Below are 19,771 nucleotides of genomic sequence, written 5' to 3'. Positions count from 1 at the left end.
CGCTGCATAATTACGGTCGACCGCCAAACTGTATATCGGCCTGTGCATGTTTTGTTTGATTGTTTTGGTTTTTGAGCGAGTCTCTCGACCTTGTACTGCTATAATACAATGTTTATGAGTTGTTTAACACTTGAGATATCAGTAAACACCAGATATGGACACGTACACCAAGACATATACACGTATGTTTAGAATATGTTGTGTAGACATACCTTCGTTCTAATTTAAGTTGATAAATATGAGAGTATAGTAATTTTCATATTTCCGGAATAGGGAGATGAAACCTATTTCCGCAAGGGGATTGAGTAAGAATATTACAAAAGTATCGTTATATCATGTATTCGGAATGGGGAGATAAAACCCATTTCCGCAAGGTGATTGAGTACAAACATTATAAAAGTATCATCATTTCATATATCTGGTATAGGGAGATAAAACCTATTACCGCAGAGCGATTGAGTAAGAATATTACAAGAGTATCACAATATTACAAGAGTATCACTAATGCACATGAGATGCACACTTGTAAGTATTATAAATTGTAGTTTTGCTTCCATTTTGAATACCCGTAAGTAGGGTACTTTCTCTGAGACCGTGGCTTACATGATATGGCTTATGGTTAACTTTTATTTTGGATGAGTTTCCCTTATATTAGATCTGTCTACCTGAGTGTAGATCGAGATGAGATATTTGTTCTACAGGTTTGAGGTTTGGAGTGTTACCTTTTTGTTTGTTGTTTTTCATTCATAAGTTTGGAATCAATATTTAGGGAGTCACAATTTGAGACATGGTATATACATGAGGGTTTCCTTGTTTGGATTATTTCGCTCGACGTACTAACTCTCATGTTATGGATTCCTAAATACTAATCTCCAGTTAGATTTATATGAATGATTTTAAACTTATATATTGTCTGTATTTTCTATACACTCCTACACCTTCCCCTGGGGGAGAGGTGGAGATGATCTCGCTACAGCGCTTTGACGCTCGTTGTTTTCCCTCTTTTTAGGCAGCGAGTCCAGCGCACGAAGAGTCGTAGGTTGATGGGATTTCTTCATAGATTCTATTTAGTTATTTATTATATTTGTAGCTTTTACAGAACTCCACAGTTAGTTATTTATGTTCAGACTCTAGACATGTATCTCATTTTGTAGTGGCTGAGAGCCATAGAGGTATTTTTCTTTGACTCTTTGTACTTGAGGTTTGTTTCAGACTCGAAGATATTTCTATTTTAGTTGGGCTTACTGATGATTATTCTCTTATTGCTTCTGTGTATACATGGTTTGTTCTATCTCTATTATTTGCCTGTCGGTACTTTCACTTATTTGTTGTTTTCACTAGAGAGTTAGTGACTGTGATGGTGAAATATATTGTAGCATGGTGTTTGGTGCTTGACAGGTTTGACATTCCGGGTTTCGCCTTGGACTGCAGCCTTGCGTGAAACCTGGGGCGTCACAGATCGGGAGGACATTTTATTTATCCTACTGCCGCCTTCTCCTGTCCTTGACAAACTCATTTGGCATTATGAGGAGAAAGGGTGCTACCTAGTCAAGAGTGAATACCGACTTCTTCACGACACTATGCCTGATATAGCTTCCACCCCGGATTCTAGGGTAACGAAGTGGTGGTCCTTGATCTGGCATGCGGAGATCCCACCAAAGATAAGAGTGTTCCTTTGGCGTCTGTTCTATGATGCTCTCTCCACCTTAGCTGGTTTATCTCGCAGGGGGGTCTATGTGCCCTCTAGTTTCCGCCTTTGCTCTGCTACCTTTGAGACCGTCCTTCATATCTTCACCGTCTACTCCTTTGCTCGTTTAGTGTGAGAGCCCTTAGATCTTTGGGAAGTGATTAATGATTTTCGAGGCACGTCTTATGGCGATTTCCTTTTCCATCTCACCTCTATTTGCCCTGGACACTCTCTGGCTTTGGCTTTCACAACCATGTGATTTATATGGGGGAGAAGGAATATGTGCTCTCATGGTGGTGGTGTTAGAGAGGCCTCGGTCTTGGTGACTCGGATTCTCTGTTTTGTGGAGGAAGGGGATAGAGTTAGAGGTCTCTCCCGTGATATTGTCACTCCTTCCAAATGGCCTTCTGCTTGGTATCTCCCTGCTTCTGGTTTGCTGAAGCTCAACACAGATGTCGTTGTTCCTCTGGAAGGAGATATTATTGATTTAGGAGGTGTTATTTGGGATCACCATAGACATGTGATTGGTTGCTACTCTATGGGGATCAGAGGTCCTATATCTGTGGATCATGTGGAGCTGTTGCTGTCCTGGAAGGCATTCGCTTTGTTCAGCATATGAACTGGAGGATTTCAATGGTGAAAATTGACTCTCTAAAGGTTGTCTCCTTGGTGGACTCTCCTTCTCCTTTTGCTTCCTTGGCTCCTATTACAGATTAAGTTCGCGCTGATCTGACTATTACTGGCTGCTCTAACGTTTCTTATGTAAGGCACACTGGTAATGGTGTTGCTTATTCCTTAGCTAAGTCGGTTGACTGTTTGTCCTCTTTTTTTATGGTTTGTTTCTATCCCTTTGTTTTTGAGACAGTGTGTTGTTGAGGACTTGGTTGGTTAGGTTCAAAAAAAAAAAAGAAATTTGAACACTTGTTATGGCATGTTTCCAAGGTTTTGATATGTGCTTAAAAAAACAAATGAAAAGAAAAGGAAAGGAAAGAAAAGGTTTTGATACTTATTAAAAAAAATAGTGCGAGGTGACTTATTCATTTCGTTAAAATGAAAGTTTTATATAAGCAACACGATTAGTGGAGGTAAACATCAAATGATTGCTATTTAAGAACAAGAAGCAGATCTTATCGTCACCTATTACTGAAATCACAAACGGTTAATATAAACCTCAATATCATTAGCTGCCTAATCAAAACAAAATAGAGTTTCGAGCAGAGCATATTGCTTACAGTGACAATATTAAAATATTAAAATTTAAAAACTTATGCACAACCTTTGACTAATTATAAAATTATCAAAACACCCTCAATGATGTAAAACTCAGTAAAAATCATAAAAACCTGAAAATTTCAAAACTTAAAAAAAATCATAACAACCAAACAGACCAAAAAGACCAAACTCAAAATTTTTAGAAAGCACCAAGAAATTTTTGAAATTTGGGTAAAACACCTTTCTTTCTTCTTTTTTTTTTAAAATTTACAAAAAACCGTGAATATTTAAAGAATGTACTAACAGTTTATTAAAATTCAAGGAACTCCAAACAACCTGGTAAAAATTAGAATTTCTAGAAAACACCCTAAAAATTTTACAAGATGCAAAACACACCTTCAAATATCAAAATTTATAAAAAAACACCCTAAGAATTTCAATCCTGCATACTGAGAATATATGAATTACAAATGGACCCTAAAAATTTTGGAATTCGCAAAAAACACTAAAAAAATTTAAAATTGTAAAAAAAACACCCTAAAAGTTTTGAAAATTGCAAATAAAACATCCTCATACTTCAAAATTTACACGAAAATGTCTTGGAAAATTCAAACCTATAAACAGTATACTGATAGTATAGGGTTATAAACACCCCCTCAAATTTTGGACTTTGTAGAAGATACCCTAGAAGTTTCAAAAAGTGTGATAAACACCATTAAAAATTAAGATTTTATAAAAAACACTTTGAAAATTACAAAGATACAAACAACAAACTAAATTTTTTAGATTTGTAAAAAAATACTTATTTGTAAGTTTTGATATATTCAGGGTGTTTTCTTTAAACTTTAAATCTTTTACAGCGTTTTTATAATTTTAAAAACGTCTAGGGTGTTTTATATAAATTCTAAACCTTTCAAGGGGATCTTGTATTCCTATATTGTCAATGTATTTTTTTATGTTTGAAATTTTTAGGTTTTTCTATAATTTTTAAATTTTTGAGGGTGCTTTTTGTAATTTTTTAAACTTCTAGGATATTTTTTGCAACTTTTAAATTGTGCATGAGGACTTTTATAATTGTCAAAATGTATTTTGATTTGAGAGTGATAGTGGTTCTTTTGTGTTAACTAGTTTTTACACACGTGCAATGCACGTGATTTAATACCATGATTAAGTATTTTTGGCAGTTTGTGCTCATTTTTTTCTTTAAACTCTTACATCCCGATTATTTTTTTATGTTTGTTTAAATGGGATACACCCGATTTAAATTTTCATGTTGATATTTAAATTGACAAAAAACAAATATAATTTAAAAATAATTTGAATTTTTATATTATTTTTGACCGATATGAAACTAAGCTTTATTTGAGAAAGTATAGCATTGCAAAGTAAAAAAATATTAAAATAGTGTTATACAAGGAAGGTGAATATTTAAAACCAATATGGCAAAATGATTAATTTAAAGTATGTTAAAACGATGCAAAAGAGAATATGAAGTTTATTCCTAATCATTGATAGACTTCATAAAAAAATATAAATTAAAGATTAATGCTAACTCTAGTATACTTTTATATGATAAAAGCATCCACATAAGAATATGAAAGTATTGAAAAAAATTCATGAAACTCCCTTCTAAAGATTCCTAATTTCACTCAAAATAATTAAACTATTCTATAAAATATTCATAAAATATTGTTTTTATTTCTTCTATTTTATTTTTTATTGAGTTAAGATCAATCCTTCTTCAGGTTTATCATTTATCATTTCTCGGACAATTCTAGAGTATTGTCTTCATCATCTATATCAATTGTGACATCAGACTAATTTTTTATTTTTTATGCTATTATCTTTTCTAGGCTCGTTAATTTTTTATCATCTCATTTAACTTTACAAAGAAGTCAAATGTACTTATGATGTTCAACACAAACTGCTCAAAATATAGACTTTGATTTTTTTCTATTTCAATGAGAATAAATATTAATTTCATATATATAAAATTCTTTGTGTTCCTAATTTATTACTTAAATAAATTAGAAGCTATCTCTTTATTTTCCTCTAAAATGAATTCTTCTGATGTGCATCCAATAAGAATTTCTGTTATTTCAATAATATTACCTTTGCTCTATCCCTGTTATTTTCCATAAAGATCTAAACTAAATACCTACATTATTCATTACCAATTTCTCTTAGATTATAATATTAATATTTAAATTGAAGAACACAGTATGGAATTTATGAATACTTACTAATTTTTCTTATGTCTTCCATGGAGATTTTTTCTTTGATTAGGATAAAGTTATTAAATTATTTTTTAATGTAACTCATTCAGTGCTTCATTAATAGATATGTCTTATGTTAATACCAATTCAAGTGATTCATTGACGTTTTCTGAATTTTAGATTTATTTCCATCACTTTCCCATTTGTAATGGAAATAACTCAATTCTTTTAAAGTTATCTCTAAATATTCTAATAGTTTCTCCATATGTAATTCCTTGTATTCTTTTATCCTATAAATATTATTAACGTCAAAGATTAAAGTTTCTAAATTAAAATCAATTAATGCTAAGGTATAATATTATAGTGTTTTATCATTTCTATGGATTTAAACATCTATCAATTAATGTTACGAATGTATTTTGGCTACCCCAACTTATTACTAAAATTATATGAAATTACTTTAATTTATATAGTGCCGATAATTTTTAATCTATAATATTTTTAAAAATTTTATCCATTAACCGGATGTTTTTAATCAATTCTTATTGTTTTTGTTTACCAGTATCAACTTAGACTATTCTTAGATGCTGAAAATGGATAGTAAATCCCTAAATTAGAAATTTTAATATATATATATATATATATTATATCATTTTTTCTTAGTATTATATAAGTATATATATATAGTTGGATGGCAAAAATACCAATACTTAATTTACACTTTTCTTTGCGCAAGTTTTAAAATCTTAGCCCATTTTTGTGGTTTAATATAACTTTGAGGGTGTGATTTTAATTTTTAAAATTTTTGAAAGAGTTATTCAAAAAACATTTATTTTATTTTTATAGTATTGGTAGTTGTACACATTCCTATGTCTTCATGTGTTGGTGTAATCTTTTTTAAATGTTAGTATATTTCTTGTAACTCTAAAATTGGGGTGTCTTTTACAATATATAAAAACTATAGTTAATTTGAAAATAATATAAACTTTTAAGCGTCTACAATCGACGAATTTGATGTTTCCTAGATTAAAAATCTTGTGACAATTTAGATTTTTTTTACGGATTTTTAAAATTTTTGCAAGGCGTTTTTTAAATTTGAGTTAAGTTTTGGCAAATGTTTAAGCTTTTTTAGGTGTCTAAGTAATATCTTGAATTCATGTTTATTTTAATTTACAACATTTTAGATTTGTGGAGGGAGGTGCGACTTTTTTAATATTGAACGTCTTGAAGGTGTTCTCTCGTATAATTTTTTGAGATATTGAGGGTTTTAATTAAAAAATTTAAATTTAAATGTCAAAAATTAGGTGTATCATGTAATCTCTTGAATTCATCTGTGTTGTTTTGTAAGTTTAAATATTTAGAATTTAATGTGCTTGTTTTTATTTAAACTTTGAGGGTTTTCTATAATTTTCTGAGACATTGAGGTGTTAACTGTAAATTTTAAATTCTTTGCAAACTGATGTTAATTTTTAAATTTCATATTTTTATTTTAAGTTTTGAGACATTTGATAGTTTTATAATTGACACCTTCTTTAGGCGTCTCTTTCTGCATTTAAATCTTTTTATGGTTTTTTTTGCAATACTTCATTTATTATAATATGTTATCTACTTGTAATTTCTTTATCTTAACAAACTAATATCATTTTTATGTTTTATATATTTTATTAATATTTTAGTTTTTTTAAATTGTTAAGCTAAACATGGTTCACATAGGATTAGGATAAGATATGATTATGATTAGGATTTTAACCTCTTGCCAAATGAGCCCTTAGGGTAAGTGTAAAGTAAAATTAAAGCTAGGCCTCAATAACAATATAATTTCACGGAGAGCATTTGCTTATACTTTTATGTATTTAGATGTCACTGTTCTTTTAACCTCTTGCCAAATGAGCCCTTAGGGTAAGTGTAAAGTAAAATTAAAGCTAGGCCTCAATAACAATATAATTTCACGGAGAGCATTTGCTTATACTTTTATGTATTTAGATCCGTCACTGTTCGCAAACCAAACTTAAATGAGAACTTAAATTAGTAATAGATATTTGGCCGTACCTTTTATATGTGCATTATTTTTCTCAACTTATATAATATGATATTGAAGTACTACTACATGATTCTTTAAACATCCCTGTTTTTGATGCTGTCCTAATGTGACCGAAACTAGATTAGAATTCAGAAAACTAAGACGAAAAAGTGAATACCAGATAAAACGGTCGCAGTCAACAAACTATTGTTCTATTCATCAAAAGCTATATATTACATCCAACAAAAAACCCTTTCATAGACTCAATATATATATATATATATATATAAAAGGAATATGGGTATGCTTAGTAACCAAGCATAAATTTTGTGTTTGGTAGTGAGGTGACACAATCCCCTCCACTCATTTAAATGGAGGACCACATTCACATGGGTTGAGGAATGCATGGAGATATGGAATCATTTGAATGAGTGGAGGGGATTTTGCCACCTCACTACTAAGCATAACTTTTTGTACTTGGTACCAAATATATATATACCAAAAATAAAAAATTTCCCAAAAAACTAGGAAATATCATTATACTCTCATTTTGGTTCTTTCTTATCAAATTCCAGGGAAAAAAGGATGTCTTTACTGCTCTGAATTTGATGGTAAAATACATGTCTAAAAGTGAAGGATGATTGTTTATCATGATTTTGAAATCCAACATGATGAAATTTTAAAAATCAAAACAAATTTGAACATTTTGTGATTTTGCAGAAGTTTCAAATTGATTGGTAACTGGTACGATTCAGATAAGTTGAAATTCTACCGGGTTTGACCCTTATCGGGTCTAGTCTATATAAGCTATGGATACCTCTAAAGCTGCATCTGTTTCTGTGTTGTAAAAAGAGCTCATACTCAAATTCGCATCCCTCTCTTCGGATGAGGTCTTAATTGAAATTTATAGTGTCAAGTGTTTTCGCATTGAACACAGCCGAAGTCTTCGTGTGACTAGGATATTTAAGTGAGCTAAGTAGACTTTTCACAATATGTGGATTAACAAGACATTAATTGCTAAATTAAGAGGACTTAAATCACCCCCTCAACATTATCATGCTTCATAATATATATTCACTATCTTTGGACCATAACTCGCATTGTGATACCACCTAATGGGAAGACATCAACTAACAGCCCTTGGTTTTAATGTTCCAGACCACTGGTTCTTAAGCCATAAACTATAAACATAGATATGAAAAAAATTCAAGATCATAGTTACCTTATGCGGGTGCAATTTCCTAACCTGAGGCTAAATCTATGAAGCTCTATTGACATTAGTAAAGTTGCAAGTTTAATTGGTTGTCCAATTACTACCGATAAGCTTACAGCAACAAGGCAGAGACTGACTTATGCTAGAGTGCTATTAGAAGTTGATCTTCCTTTGAAAGAACCTTTACCAAATCAAATAGTAATTCAAGGGCTTGATGGGAGGAGTTACAATCAGAAGGTGTTATATGAACTCAAACCAAGATGGTGCTCACTTTGTAACATAGTAGGGCATGAAACTGAGAAATGTAGGAGACAAGCCACTAAAAAGATATGGGTTCCAGTTACTAAGCAGCCTGCAAGAGTTGCACAAGAAAGACATGTGCAACAGGTTAATGTTGAGACTGGTAGCAATGGTAGAAATATAGTTATATCAAAGCCAATGGTTGGAGATCACTATAGGCGTCTAAAAATAACTATAGGTTACCGCACGTGGCTCGAGACAGAGAGATGATGATGAACGTCACTATCCGAATCACAGAAGCTCATTTGATGATGACAAGCGTATGAAATGAGTCAACGAACCATGCAAAGCAACGGAACTTCGGAATAACGGAAACATGAATGGATCGGGAGTTACGCGTCGCTTACGAAAGACGAAGTGCCCCAAGTGTCTTGTTTACTCTACATATGATTCAATCATGGAAGCTCATAGATCTCCTCGTTGGCTTTCTAACGCATTTTGAATCGCATGATTCCGAGTTCGGATGACGAAGATACGATAAAAACGGACAGAACATGCAGAACAATGCTCCAGGCCTCAGCGAGACACCAAGAGGTGTCTCGGCCAAGGCTTGGCCGAGACACCCACGGGTGTCCGCAACCCCAAAAATAGTTTTTTGGAAGATTTAAGCTATTTTTCGACCATTAACCACCTGAATTTGTTCTAACTGATAAAATATCATCCAAGAACGTGGTTAAGTGGTTACAACTGAATATAAGAGTGAATCGATTGTTCTTATCCGAAAACAGAGGACCCAAAGCCTATAATTACAGCCCTAGGGCCTTTATTTTTTAGATCTGGAATTCTCGAGCGTTGGCGAAGCCCTGCTGGATTGAAGACTGAAGGAGCACGAATTTCAGAAGAGAGGAGGAGATCTGATTGAGTTCGTCAGCATAAAGAAGAGGAGCTCGTTAGATCTATACTTCACGGTTCTTTGCCTTGAGATTGCCCCGTTGCGGTAATCTCGAGAAGAATAATTATCTCGCTGTTGCCGAGATAATTACTTCGGTTTCTTGATTCTTTCATGAATCAACGAAGCTCCGGATCTGATCTGATCGTTTGGTAGTATCTTCAATAAGCTTGACTTGGTACACTTTGCGGATGAAGCTTGAACTTGTATCTTTAACTTGAATGTACATTGCTTCACTCCACAATATCCACTAGTCTCCATTTGATATGATCGTTATGACGCAATCCATCCAACCTCCAACATATTGTTTATCTATAATAAATAACAAAACACAAACACTAGACAAACAATATTAGATAAAAATTGTTTGTTAAATCATCATCAAAACAAGAAGGCTAATAAGGATGTCTTTCAGGACATACCTGAGTTACCTCCTGTGAGAGAGGTTGAGTTTTGTATTAAGTTGCAGCCAGGCACAGCCCCGATATCCCGCGCACCCTATCGCATGGCACCAGCTGAGATGAGGGAGCTTCAGACCCAGTTGGACAAGTTATTAGCTTAGGATTTTATTCGTCGGAGTCAGTCTCCATGGGAGCGCTGGTTCTCTTCGTGAAGAAGAAGGACGACAATATGCGTTTGTGTATTAATTATAGAGAGTTGAACAAGGTCACTATATGGAATAGGTACCCATTACCTAGGATTGAGGACTTGTTCGACCAGTTGCAGGGAGCATAGTATTTCTCAAAGATTGATCTTCGTTCTGGTTATCATCAGTTGCGGGTTCGGGAGATGGATATTCCCAAGACCGCTTTTCTGACTCGATATGGATCTTTTGAGTTCATGGTCATGCCATTTGAGTTAACCAATGTACCTGCGGTATTCATGGATTTGATGAACCGAGTTTTCCGTCCCTTCTTGGACCAGTTTGTGATTATTTTTATCGACAACATTCTCATTTATTCGAGATCGGAGGCAGATCATGAGCAACATCTACGGTTAGCTTTCCAAACCCTAGGAGAGCATCAGTTATATGCCAAGTTCAGAAAGTGTGAATTTTGGCTTTCAGAAGTTAGATTTCTCGGCCACATTATCAGTAGAGAGGGCATAGCAGTAGATCCGGCTAAGGTTACAGCAGTTCTTGATTGGGAACCGCCAAAGACGGTGAGAGAGATTTGTAGTTCTTTAAGTTTAGCCAGCTATTACAGGAAGTTCATCCAGGACTTCTAGAAGATTTCGACGCTGCTTACACGCCTTACGAAGAAGGATGTACAATTTATTTAGAGCATGGAGTGCCAGAAGGTCTTTGATATCTTGAAGACTAAGTTGACTACAACGCTAGTTTTAACTATTCCGAGCACCGACAGGATATTTGTGGTCTACACAGATGCATCATTGGCAGGTTTAGGAGGCGTCTTGATGCAGACTCAGAGGGTGGTAGCATATAGCTCGTGACAGTTAAGGGTATATGAGCAGAACTATCCCACTCATGACTTGGAGTTAGCAGCAGTGGTATTTGTACTGAAGTAATGGATGCACTACTTGTATGGAGTGCAGTTTGAGTTGTTCACAGACCATCAGAGTCTGAAGTATCTTTTCTCTCAGAAGGAGCTCAACTAGAGACAGAGAATGTGGATTGAGTTTATTAAGGATTACGAGTTCGCGATTCAGTATCATCCAGGGAAGGCAAACGTCGTAGCAGATGCTTTAAGCAGGAAGCGTCGACATTGGGTTTCGGCTTTGAGATTCTCATTGTATCGAGATCTTCTTACTCTTATCCAGTTTGATTTTAGACCCGAGATTTGTGGAACCAGTGCATTTTTGGGAGCTGTGTCAGTGCAGCCATATTGGAGTATCAGAGTTGTCAGAGCTCAGCTGGAAGACTCTTGGATTCAAATCCGAAAGGAAGAGATTACCAAAGATCCTAAGGCTTATTGGACCATTGGAGCAAATAGAGGTATACGGATGAAGGGTAGGCTGGTTATGCCATCCAGTGCCGAGCTGAAAAGGGAGTTATTTGATGAAGCACATCGTACTCGGTACACAGTACATCCAGGGACCACTAAGATGTACAAGGACCTGAAGAGACACTTCTGGTGGAGTGGTATGCGTAGAGAGATTGCAGAGTATGTGACTAAGTGTTTTACCTGTCAACAGGTGAAGCTAAAATATCAGAGGCCGGCAGGAACACTTCAGCCTTTACCCATCCCAGAGTGGAAGTGGGCGAATATTTATATAGACTTCATTGTAGGGTTGCCGAAGTCGAGGAAGGAGAATGATTCTGTTAGGTGATAGTAGACCGGTTGACGAAGTTAGCATATTTTATTCCAGTGAAGACTACATACACAGCTGAGACGTATGCAAGGATATTTGTTCAGGAGATAGTTCGACTTCATGGAGTTCCGGACACGATTGTATCAGATCAAGATTCAGTGTTCACTTCGCACTTCTGGAGGAGTTACCACGATTCTTTTGGCAGCAGACTATCATATAGCAGTGTATTCTACCCACAGACAGATGGTCAGACGGAGAGAGTAAATCAGGTGTTAGAAGACATGTTGCGGGCTTGTGTCATTGACTTTCAGGGTAGCTGGGAGGATCATATTCCACTGATATAGTTCGTTTATAATAATAGTTATCATGCGACAATCGATATGGCCCCGTACGAAGCAATATACGGGAGATCTTGTAGATCACCGATATATTAGGCATAACCGGAGGATATCTTGATGCTTGGGTCAGAGCTTGTGAGGCAGACCACTGAAAAGGTGGCATTGATCAGAGAGCGGATTCTAGCCGCTCAGAGTCGGCAAAAGAGCTATGCAGATAAGAGACGAAGACCTTTGAAATTTTAGGTTGGAGATTCAGTTATACTGAAGCTATCGTCGATGAAAAGCGTTCAATGATTCGGAAGGCGGGGAAAGCTTGCACCGAGGTATATTGGACATTTTCAGATTTTGGAGTGCATTAGAGCCGTGTCATACAGACTAGATCTTCCAGCATCGATGTCTAGTATACACAATGTATTTCATGTTTCTATGCTCAATAAGACTTATGATGAGGAGCAACAACGAGTATTGGTTGCACCAGAGATTGAGATTCAGGATGATTTGACTACTATTGAGATTCCAGTTGGTATACTTGCCAGAGAGGACAAGAGACCTAGAAACAAGATAATTCATTTGGTAAAAGTTCAATGGAACCGAAGAGGCATTGTGGAGATTTCTTGGGAGCATAAAGAGGACATGCGTGTGACTCACACATGTTTGAATAGGTAAATTAAATTTTTGTATGACTTGTATATGACTTATGGATTACATGTATGGTGATGTTTATACTTAACACTAAAATGAGGGTATTAACACATAACTCCTAAATACTCGGAACACATGGTATATATATGAGGGGTTTCTTGTTTGGATTTTTTGCTCGATGTAGTTGTTCCATTTAGTTAGGGGTTAGGAGGGGGTATTTACATTTTAGATGGTTAAGTGTAGACATCGAGGATGATTCTCGGGAGCGCGAAGATGTTATGTAGCGCAACTACCTGCACCTATTGAGGAAGTGGATTAATTTATGTGTGTGATTATTTGTATGGTTATATTTAGATTTAACGCTAGAATGAGGATATTTTCACTTAATTTTTAATCTTTTAGAACATATGATATATATATGGGGGGTTCCTTGTTTGGCTTTTTCGCCCGACGTACTAGTTCTATTTGATTAAGGGTTGAGTGGGAATATAGTCATTCTGGATTGTTAAGTATAAATATCCCTATATGCTTATCAAGAGTTTAATATTGTGAGAGGTATATGTGCGGGTTGGATTTCACCCTCGACATGCTTTCTAATACTATCTTTTAATTAAGTGTGATTTCTGAATTTCGAGGACGAAATTCTTTTAAGGGGGGAAGAATGTAAAACCCCAAAAATTTGAATATTTTATGATAAATAATGATAAATATGTTATATGTTTATAAATAACATATTATGATGTTTGAGTATGCTAGGAATTTATTTGAGATCAATTCAATGTATATATGTATATATATAAGAGCAAATGCATAAATCATGCTCGATGTATAAATCTGGAAATTTATGACTAGTGGAGAGATTTAATATTTTACACATTGATACGTTATGAATATGGAAAAACTTAAAAGACCAAAGTTGTATATATCTTCAGCATCTTTTCAACAAATCTTTAATCACCTCATTCCGAGGTTGGACATGAAAGTTACAGCCAAAATACCGAAGAGTATGTTTCTAGTCAGACTGGGTTTTCCAGTTTCGGGTTTCGGGTTTTGGGCTGTAGTTTTTTGGGTTTGCTGTTATATATACACATGTTTAAACATGAAAACACATTTTTTTCTTCCTGTGTTCCAAACCCTAGCAGCCTATTTTCCCCTCTATCAAACCCTAGTTCTTTTCTTTGGCGATTTTGAGGGATTTCAGAGGATTTTTTAGCGGGTTTTGTGCAGTGCAGCGAAGGGGATTGATTCTCTTTCATGTGGCAGGAGTTTTTCAGCATCTGAAGTGAGTAACATCTCATCCAACTCTGTACCCTTTTATTTTGCATGTTTTATTAAGTTTTATTCGGATTTTTCAAGCCTAAAATGTATTTTTAGTATACAAAAGATAGATCTTTATAACTTATGAAGTGAGAATACATTATCATAATTTTCAAATTGATTACAATAGTAACCTTGACAAATTTTAGATCTAAAATTTATTAATCTTGAATTAAATCATAAGTTTTTGATTTTAAAACGTTTAAACATGTGTATATAAATGTTTAGGGTTTCAACGATATATTTACATGCTAATATTTTATTTCATGTTGTTTCATATATGTTGATATCAGTAATATTATGCTTGGAAAATAATGATATCACTTCTAGATTTGTTTTGAAGCAGACAGAAACCTGTGAATGGTTTCTGCCTGTTTCGGTTGATCACCGGCACAGTTTGTACATGTTTACTTTTGTTGTGTGCTTTAATGTGAACAAAGAGTCGCCTCGAATATTTAGCGTTAGAAATTATTGTTTATTATGTATCTTCATATGTGAGATGGCTGGCGGACATGAGTTTAGATTTGCACACCGAGACACGTGTGAAATTAGTGTATATGCATCATTTTCATATATCTCATCGATTTTCTACACATTTCATTCAGTCCATGTGTTGGGCAATTATTATGTGCAATCCATGTGTTGGACATTCATCATATTCAGTCCATGTATTGGACATTCATTATATTCAGTCTATGTGTTGGACCTTCATCATTCAGTTCATGTGTTGGACAAATTTATATATGCAGTCCATGTATTGGGCATCCACTACACATAGTCTTAATCCATGTGTTGGACACCTGTTTAAACCTTGAGTATGGCACTTGCACTTACATAGGCTAGACATGACACTTATGTGGGTTTTGACATGACATGGTATTTGAGTTCTGAGATGGGTTGGTCTTCTTTATATTATTATTCCTGTATTAGATCTTGGGTTTGGTATTTAGGGATTTACAATTTAAGCGACGTACCTATGCTCGTGTTGTAATTTCCTAAATACTAAAATCCTCTTATTGTTAGGATCAATGATTTTATGTATATATGTATTAACTGTATTTTTTATATGCAATGAGCCCTCTCCCTTGGGGTTGGTTGTGATGTTGCTCGCTAGCGCTTTGACGCTCGTTGTCCCCTCCCATATCAGGTAACGAGCCAGGTGCACAGAGAGTCATAGGTTGATGGCGATAGTTATTAGCGTCCATCTTTTATTTGTAGTTTTATTTTATTTATGGAGCTCCACTATAGACATTTTGTTTATCCATCTTTTATTTGTAGTTTTATTTTATTTATGGAGCTCCACTATAGACATTTTGTTTAGACATTTGAAAGTTATGTTCTAGAAGTTGTAAAGGCTATGTGCCTTATTTCCTTTTATCAGATATTCTGTATTTGAGACTTGTTGAGATCTCCAGACTAGTTATTTCAGAGATTCACTTTATATTTTTGTATGTTGGATGATAAAATATCATTTTTATCTCTATTATTTCATCATATATCTCTTGTATTATCTTTTACTTGTTTTTGTACCTACACCTGTTATTGACTCTACTAGAGAGATAGTAATTGTGATGGTAAAACATATTATTACACGGTATGGTGCATGGCAGGTTTGACATTCCTGGTTTTACCTCGGACTGCAGCCTTATGTGAACCCAGGGGCATCACACATAGTAGATGGTTGTGAAAAAATAATACCATAATCTAATAAAGTTTGTTTCATCCATAATATTTGTGCACAAGCAAGACTAGCAGTAATATATTCAGCTTCGGTTGTTGATAATGATATATAATTTTGCTTTTTAGTAAACCGTGATACTAGGGAATGTCCTAGAAAATTACATGTTCCACTAGTGCTTTTTCTATCAGGTTTAAAATCCAGCAAAATCAGCATCACTATATGATATTAAGTTATAATTGATAGTTCTTGGATAAAACAAACCATATTTGATTGTGCCTTTAATATATCGTAGAATCCTTTTAATAGCTTCTAAATGTGATTCTTTAGGGTCAGATTGATATCTAGCACATAAACAAATATTGAACATGATATCTGGTCTACTTGCAGTAATATATAAAAGTAAAACAAACATACCACGATAAAGTTTCTGATCCACACTCTTACACATTTCTTCCTTGTCAAGTGAAATAGTAGTACACATTGGAGTTGTCTTGCTACTAGTGTTGTCCATGCTAAAGCGTTTGAGTAGTTCCTTTGCATACTTGCCTTGGTTAATGAAGATTCCATCCTTCAATTGTTTGATTTGCAAGCCTATGAAGTAGTTGAGTTCACCCATGTGACTCATCTCAAACTCACTCTACATAGTCTTAACAAACTCTTGACAAAGATCATTGTTAGTAGAACCAAATATAATGTCATCAACATATATTTGTATAATTAAAATATCTTTTTCAATCTTTTTAATAAAAAGAGTAGTATTTAAACGTTTCCAATTAAAAAGGTAGAATCCAAAAGAAATTTTTTAATCTATCATACCAAGCACAATGTGCTTGTTTAAGACTATATAAAACTTTCTTAAGTTTGAAAACATGGTTAGGATATTTTTCATGTTCAAAACCTGGTGGTTGTTTAACATAAACATCTTCTTTAATAAAACCATTCAAAAATACACTTTTAACATCCATTTGAAATAGTTTAAAACCCATAAAACATGCAAAAGATAATAAGATTCTAATAGCTTCAAGTCTAGCAACAGGAGCACAAGTTTCATCAAAATCTATACCTTCTTCTTGATTATATCGTTGGGAACCTAATCTAGCTTTATTCCTAATAACTTGTCCTGATTCATCAAGCTTGTTTTTTAACACCCATATGGTGCCAATTATAGTATGATCAGAAGGTTATGGAACTATCCCAAACATAATTTCTAATAAATTGATTCAACTCTTCTTGCATAGCAATTATCCAAAATTCATTATCACATGCTTCTTTAACATTTTTAGGTTCAAAATTAGATATAAAAGTAGTATGAGTAATGTAATTGAGTTTGGATCGAGTTTGAATACCTTGGGAGATATCACCAATTACCAAATCATTTGGATGATTTCTTACCTAAACGTAAGCCTTTGGTAAATCTAGAGTATCTTCCTTAGGATCTAATATATTAGTATTCTCAAGAGAAGTAATAATATTTTCTACATTTGGTAAATCATTATCATCTTGTATTGCATTAATCTTAGGTAATGATTCATCAAATGAGACATGCATAGATTCTTCAATAATTAAAGATGATTTGTTAAAAGTTCCATATGCTTTTCTCCTAGTTGAATAGCCATTGAATATATATACCTTCATTAGATCTAGCATCAAATTTATCTAGATTATCTTTTGTGTTTAATATAAATTATTTGCAACCAAAAACTTTAAAATATGATACTTTAAGTATTTTATCATAAAATAGTTCAAAACATGTTTTACTCAATTTTGGTCTAATTAGTATTCTATTTAAAATATAACATGCAATTACAACAAATTCAGCCCAAAAATATTTTGGCAAGTTACTTTCAACAAGCATGGTTCTCGCACAATCTTGCAAAGTCTTATTCTTTCTTTCAACCACTCCATTTTGTGGAGAAGCTCTAGGAAATACAAAATTATGAGTTATACCATTATTGTTGCAGAAATCTAAAAAAGATTCATTCTCAAATCCTCCCCCATGATCACTTCTAATAGTGATAATGATTAGTGATTCTTGATTTTAAATTCTTTTGCAAAAACTTGCAAATTCTTTAAAAGCATCATTTTTAATTTTTAAAAATAAAAACCATGTAAATCTCGAAAAATCATCTACCAAAACGAAAACATATCTACTTTTATTCAAAGATGCATCTCTAGTAGGACCAAATAAATCCATATGAATTAATTCAAGAGGTATACTAGCTGAAATCATTTATTTTGATTTAAAAGATGTTTTAACTTGTTTTCCTAATTGACTTGCATCACAAAGCTTATCTTTCTTTATGATAATTTAGGTAAACCTTTTACTAAATTATGTTTAGATTGTTTTGAAATATTTTTCATATCTACATGTCAAGGTCTTTTATGCCAAAGCCAAGAGTCATTATTAGAAGCAATTAAGCATAAATTATTTGAAATATCTATTGTTTTTAAAGATAATTCATAAATATTATATTTACGAAAACCTTGAAAAATAATATCTTTCATATTAGCATCAAATATTAAGCATGCATCCTTTTCAAATACTATTTTATAACCTTTATCACATAATTGACTAATACTTAATAAATTGTTCTTCTAACCACTTACTAAAAATACATTTTCTATAAGAGGTTTATTAGGATTACTAACCATACCAATTCCGATGACTTTGCCCTTGTTATTGTCACCAAAGGTAACTGTTCCTCTATAAATATCTTGTTTGGAAGATAGCATTGTCAGACCCTAGAGGGGGGTGATTAGGGTCTTACGCTAATCTAATCCGATTAAATGCCAATTAAAACTAATTAATAAGTTATCCTAGCAAGTATGAAATACTACAAGAATATAAGCTAGGATAAGCAATATGAACAATGAGATATATCCTATATGATAAAGATATATGCGAGGATATATAAACAATACAAGGGTAAATAATCTAAACAAGATAGTGGATGAGATAAATGAGTAATGCACAATTGGCGATATAAGATGAATGCAAAAATAAATACGCCAAAGCACACTCAAACACAATCAAATGATCACGGAGTTCGGACCTTCCGTCCTACGTCTCCGCTCCCCACTCCCGGGGAGAATTCCACTATCACAACCGGGTTTTCTACGTTCACCCGAACAACGTTTACACCTCACAGTATCGGTTTTCAACGCTCACCGATCAACGTCACTCCTCACAATCGGTTTTCTAGTTCACCGAAAACTTTCACACCACACTCGGTTTCTAGCTCACCGAAAACCTAACAATCTCACAATGTAACAAATATAAATTGTTCTCTAATATGGATGAGAACACAATAAAAGCTCACACTCAATGCTACAACTCTCACAACCCTAATATATTATGAATGCAAATACAATAAGCTCAAAGTGGGTGTGTGTAACAATGAGTGAAATCAAATCTAAACTCAATATAAAACTAGCTTTAATAGAATTGATAATTAACAAATAACAAATGAAAGCTAGAGTAGAGTTTAGAAAACTTCTCAATGGAAGACAAGATGGAGAGATGGAGATTGGAGCCCAAACAAGAAGATGATCTCCTCCACTTGTGAAAACTTCTTCACAAACAAAAACAAACCCTTAAACACACTTAAACCCTTGTTTAAAACTTGTTTAAAAACTTCTTAGATAGTTTGAAAAGAGATCAGCAATGGGTATTTATACCCTCTCAAAACTCAGCCAAAAACCCCAAGCAAAAAGACAAAACAGCCCCACAAACAAAAACAAACCCTTAAACACACTTAAACCCTTGTTTAAAACTTGTTTAAAAACTTCTTAGATAGTTTGAAAAGAGATCAGCAATGGGTATTTATACCCTCTCAAAACTCAGCCAAAAATCCCAAGTCAAAAGACCAAAAAACCATCTTCAACGGCTCTAAAAAGAGCCGTTGGGACTCCAGCGGTCGACCAATGAAAATCGCAGTCGACCGCGAACAAGGTCAGAAGCTCAGGAGACATCCAGAGAGCCTTC

The 19,771-nt window shown here is 33.8% G+C and overlaps 1 protein-coding gene across 1 annotated transcript; it reads right to left on the bottom strand.

The window, feature by feature from the left end:
* On the bottom strand, positions 15,977-16,402 carry LOC109831173 (uncharacterized mitochondrial protein AtMg00810-like). Its single transcript, XM_020398512.1, has one exon. The coding sequence runs from the start codon at positions 16,400-16,402 to the stop codon at positions 15,977-15,979; it is 426 nt and encodes a 141-aa protein (XP_020254101.1).

Source organism: Asparagus officinalis, chromosome 2 (genome assembly GCF_001876935.1).
Source record: "Asparagus officinalis chromosome 2, Aspof.V1, whole genome shotgun sequence".
Taxonomy (NCBI): domain Eukaryota; kingdom Viridiplantae; phylum Streptophyta; class Magnoliopsida; order Asparagales; family Asparagaceae; genus Asparagus; species Asparagus officinalis.
Note: the sequence above shows the minus strand (reverse complement) of the source record. Positions and strands in the feature narration are given on the sequence as shown.

What these genes read in the sequence shown, in the direction of transcription:
- LOC109831173 (XM_020398512.1), bottom strand. Translation starts at nt 16,402, where the DNA reads ATGGGTGAACTCAACTACTTCATAGGCTTGCAAATCAAACAATTGAAG.